This window comes from Trypanosoma cruzi, genomic scaffold, assembly GCF_000209065.1.
Source record: "Trypanosoma cruzi strain CL Brener 1047053516739 genomic scaffold, whole genome shotgun sequence".
Lineage (NCBI taxonomy): Eukaryota > Euglenozoa > Kinetoplastea > Trypanosomatida > Trypanosomatidae > Trypanosoma > Trypanosoma cruzi.
In genome coordinates this window covers 123,040-127,824 of record NW_001849434.1, presented here as the reverse complement: position 1 = coordinate 127,824, position 4,785 = coordinate 123,040, and the positions used below count along the sequence as shown (strand labels likewise).

Here is a 4,785-nt window from a genome sequence, read left to right as displayed (position 1 = left end):
CGAGGTGGAGAGGACCTCGAGTCCGTGACCGCTGAGCGCGAGGAGCTTGCCGAAAACCTGCGGGCCACGGAGGACGCGAAGGCCGAGGTGGAGAGGAACCTTGAGTCCGTGACCGCTGAGCGCGAGGAGCTTGCCGAAAACCTGCGGGCCACGGAGGACGCGAAGGCCGAGGTGGAGAGGAACCTTGAGTCCGTGACCGCCGAACGCGAGGAGCTTGCCGAGAACCTGCGGGCCACGGAGGACGCGAAGGCCGAGGTGGAGAGGAACCTTGAGTCCGTGACCGCTGAGCGCGAGGAGCTTGCCGAAAACCTGCGGGCCACGGAGGACGCGAAGGCCGAGGTGGAGAGGAACCTTGAGTCCGTGACCGCTGAACGCGAGGAGCTTGCCGAAAACCTGCGGGCCACGGAGGACGCGAAGGCCGAGGTGGAGAGGAACCTTGAGTCCGTGACCGCTGAGCGCGAGGAGCTTGCCGAGAACCTGCGGGCCACGGAGGACGCGAAGGCCGAGGTGGAGAGGAACCTTGAGTCCGTGACCGCTGAACGCGAGGAGCTTGCCGAAAACCTGCGGGCCACGGAGGACGCGAAGGCCGAGGTGGAGAGGAACCTTGAGTCCGTGACCGCTGAGCGCGAGGAGCTTGCCGAGAACCTGCGGGCCACGGAGGACGCGAAGGCCGAGGTGGAGAGGAACCTTGAGTCCGTGACCGCTGAACGCGAGGAGCTTGCCGAAAACCTGCGGGCCACGGAGGACGCGAAGGCCGAGGTGGAGAGGAACCTCGAGTCCGTGACCGCTGAACGCGAGGAGCTTGCCGAAAACCTGCGGGCCACGGAGGACGCGAAGGCCGAGGTGGAGAGGAACCTTGAGTCCGTGACCGCTGAGCGCGAGGAGCTTGCCGAGAACCTGCGGGCCACGGAGGACGCGAAGGCCGAGGTGGAGAGGAACCTTGAGTCCGTGACCGCTGAGCGCGAGGAGCTTGCCGAGAACCTGCGGGCCACGGAGGACGCGAAGGCCGAGGTGGAGAGGAACCTTGATTCCGTGACCGCTGAACGCGAGGAGCTTGCCGAAAACCTGCGGGCCACGGAGGACGCGAAGGCCGAGGTGGAGAGGAACCTCGAGTCCGTGACCGCTGAGCGTAACGAAGCCGTGTTGGGTATAAGTAAGTTGGAGAGAAGTCGTCGTAAGTTGAGGGATGCGTATGTTAATCTTCAACGGAAGAGTGCGGAAAATGATGTACGTCTACGTGTTAGACATGATCGTCTTTCTTTTACGGATGGTTCTGCGGGGAATGCTGGAAATGAGTTTTCTGTGACGAAGAAATTATTAGGTGCTCGTGGTTTATTTGGAAAGGAGAATAATGCTCAATAGATGATGATTGTGTGTATGCGTATTGTTTATTTATTTGTTGCTATTTTTTGATTTGGATGTTTGGATTAAGGAATTATATATATATAGATTCTGTATTGTATTGCTTGTACCTAGATTGATTCGCGTTTTTTTTTTTTTTTGTTGTTGTTATTGTCTTTTTTTTGTATTCCTGATTTATCCGTTTATTTATTTTCGCTGCTGTTATGTGTGTTTGTTTTGCTGTGTTTTAATGGTATGTATTTGACTTTAGATGTTGTGGCTCGTTCCTTTTTTTTTTTTTTTTTTTCTTTTGCATTTGTATTTGTCGCGTTGAATAATTTTTATGGTGAAAGCGTCTTTTTTTTTTTTTTTTTGGTTTTATGGATACGGGTTTAGTGTTTGCGTGCTTGTCAGGAGCTTGTGAAGAGTATGTTCACCGGAAAGCTGGCTAGCCCTAATGAATGTACATTTATATATGTATAAATGTACGTATATTTCCTGTTAAAAGGAATATAAATTTATTTACGACACTTTTCTATCGTATGAATTTTGGGACGCACGCGACTATTAGGGGAGGGAGCAGGGAACCGATAGCGGCCGGACAATTTTTTATTTTTTCTTATTATTTTTTTTGAATTTTACCATTCCGCCGGCCCCTTTTTTTTTTTGATTCCCACCGCTCGCGGCGGGGTTGTTGTGGCTGGAGGGGTCCCAAAGTCCGCTACCTCGTAAGTAATCAATATACGTATATATATATATATATATATGTATCCCATCCGAATAGAGCGAGTGGGCCACAATTATGGCTAATGGGTGATATATTTATATGTATTTATAGACTTACTAGGTGTTAGGCTTTGAGGGTATGGTGAATCCATTCTTTTTCCATTCATCCCTTTTTTTATTCATATCTGATTCGGTTTTTATTATTGAAAAACTACAGGATTCGACGAGAGGCCCAGAGGATTAATCTGTTGTTGTATTATGCTGTTTTCTTTTTTTTTTTTTTTTTTTTTTTTTGGCTTTATTTTGTGGTGGGTACGGTGTCACGCGACCGTTGCCGCGATGGTGGGTGGATGAGGAACAATTGTGGAGGCCTTTCTCAGAGGCATAAGGGCGAGTGTATAGGGGGGCGGACGGCTGCGGGTGGACGAGTAGAGGCGGAGAAACAACAACAACAACAACAACGAAAAAAGAGAAGGCGGGATGGATTTGGCGGAGAAGCGTCGACAGTTGGATGAAATTCGCGCGGCGCGGGAGGCAAAGCAGCGTTCTGTTCAGCAGCAGCTCCAGCAGCAACAGAAGAAGGGCAGCCAACATCATGTGTCTTCCTCATCCCTTGCGCGCAGCGGCACTCCGCAATCGTCGATGGCGTCGTCCGTGGGCGGGGATCCTTTGAATCGTGTGGCCTCGACGTTGTCGGCGGTGAGTTTGCGGGACGAGCAGCAGACGGGGGATCCAAGGACGACGTCGGCCGCAGCGTCAAGACGACCACCGGTTACACTGTCTACAAGGATTTCTTCTGGTGATTTGCGTTCCAAAGTCAACCGTCGTGGCACGGGGAGTGGCACTACCGAGGCGGTGGGAGGGGAAGGCAGTGCGTGGAAGGTGGAGGTGGGCGTTGGGGCTTTTGCGCTGAAGCCAACTGTAGAGGAGGGGGAAAATGACCATAGCGTTCAAGATGGCACGATGACTGCCTCCGTTGTGGGTGTTTTGTCGGCCGTTGAGGTGGAGGATGCAGGTGCGTGCGCCACAGAACGAACTCAGGATTGTGAGGCGAGCGGACAGCAACGTGTTGTGCCCCCGCCTGACGTCGCAATGCTGCTGGCACATTCGTTGCGTGCAGAGTCGTTTTGCAACTGCAAGGACCGCTGTGTGTTGGATGTTGTCATGCTGGACCCCAAGATTTCTGGTGGAAACACAGGTGTGAGTGACGATTACAGCGGCTTTCTTGTTGCTTTTGCCCTTTCAGAGCCGCATCAAGCGGATGAACAGAGCGACAGTGCCCCCAAATTGCACTCTGGGCGTGGGATTGACGCACAGTCACTGTTACCACTACCGTTGTCCACCTCCACAGCAACGACCGCAGCAGCCGTGGCGGAGGTTGTCGGTGAGCTTCGTGGTCTTGTGCTTCTTTGGTGCATCTCTCGCGGTAAAACTGGTGATGCTAGTTACAGTGTTATACCCCTGTGTTTTGACAGTGAAATACGCGTTTTGAGTTACACACGACATCGACAACATTTATTGTTTGGTGGCGCTGCGAACGGCTGTGTGGTTGGGTGGAGGATTGATCATGCTTTGCAGGGACACTCTTGTGCTGTGATTGCGAATGGTTTGGAGCGTTTCTCGGTAGCTCCGTCTTTAATGCCGTTGCCTGCTGGGAGTATTACCGCTGTGGCACCGAGCGAACGGTCATTTCCATCACCACATACGCATCAGTCTCGTGTGATTGGCATGGCAGTTCACGGTGATGTCAACTATCACCATCTTTACACTATCAGTCAAGATGGACGTGTTTGCATGTGGGCGCCGCTACAGTTGGGGCTGCCTACGTCGAGTCGTGACGGGATGGTGTTAGGACAGCCAATTGGATGCATCGGGTCTTGCGCTGCATTCGTTGATAAGGCGGCCGATGCGATGAGCAAAGTTGTTGTTGGCTGCCTTGACGGTCGCGTACTGGAGGGGCGTACGAAAAGTTCGAGTCTCGTGGAGATGTCTCCAATCAATGTCATGCCGGCCTTCAGTATCACAAACGACGTGTTGCCGCGTTCCAATTCGACGCCAAGAACATCCGTTGATGGCCCCGCGCATCACGCCACTGTTGTCGCGGTGGCACCTCACCCGCTCCATGCCGACCCCCGCATTAGCGATACCGTGTTGACCGCTGCTGCTGACGGGAGTTGTAGTCTCTGGTTGGGCTCCCGGCGTATCGCCATTGATGGATTCACCTCGCAGGTGAACTGCTTGCGATGGTCTCCGACCCACCCGGCGGTGTTTGTTGCGGGGGAAAGCAACGGCCGCGTCGCTGCGTGGGATTTATCGCGGAACTCGTTTTCCCCAGTGGCAGTGGTGTATTTGCGATCCGTCCCATCTGCAGCGGGGTGGGCGAGCACGCCTTCCGCGACAAGCGCGGTGAATGCAGGCTCGTATCGCAGCGCAGCCGTCACCAACCTTGCGTTTTCGGACGACGGTGCGTGGCTTTCGTGCGGCACCGCCACTGGCGAGATCCATCTGCTGCACCTGCGATCGGATCTTACGGTAGAGAATGCGGCGACGACGGCAGCCAAAGAAGTAAAGGCGGGCCCGCTATCTTGCGCGCGCAACGAGGAGGTAGCATTCAAGGATGGCTGTGATGACGCGACCGTGACTGCAGCAGCAGTCGGGCGTCATGCCACTTCCTCTTGGATTGACGCGCGGTTTGGCTTTTAGGTGGGACGAAGAAGT

The 4,785-nt window shown here is 53.7% G+C and overlaps 2 protein-coding genes across 2 annotated transcripts, besides 10 other annotated features; both read left to right on the top strand.

The window, feature by feature from the left end:
• Positions 1–539: a sequence feature (areas merged during assembly that could not be assigned to a particular haplotype. This can correspond to areas where the two haplotypes were merged or to regions with more than two copies in the genome that were merged during assembly.).
• Positions 1–1,362, top strand: Tc00.1047053504227.5 (hypothetical protein, conserved; the record flags this gene model as incomplete). The annotated part of the gene is made up of 1 exon (XM_798782.1): positions 1–1,362. A coding segment is annotated over one exon (1,362 nt), but the record flags the coding sequence as incomplete, so codon positions are not given.
• Positions 540–1,130: a sequence feature (areas merged during assembly that could not be assigned to a particular haplotype. This can correspond to areas where the two haplotypes were merged or to regions with more than two copies in the genome that were merged during assembly.).
• Positions 1,131–4,785: a sequence feature (heterozygous, Esmeraldo-like haplotype).
• Positions 1,488–1,580: a sequence feature (T-rich).
• Positions 1,630–1,653: a microsatellite.
• Positions 1,754–2,084: a mobile genetic element.
• Positions 1,945–1,982: a sequence feature (AT_rich).
• Positions 2,081–2,112: a microsatellite.
• Positions 2,332–2,361: a microsatellite.
• Positions 2,509–2,529: a microsatellite.
• On the top strand, positions 2,548–4,770 carry Tc00.1047053504227.10 (hypothetical protein, conserved; the record flags this gene model as incomplete). Its single annotated transcript, XM_798781.1, has 1 exon — positions 2,548–4,770. One exon carries the CDS (start codon positions 2,548–2,550, stop codon positions 4,768–4,770), a length of 2,223 nt encoding a protein of 740 aa, XP_803874.1.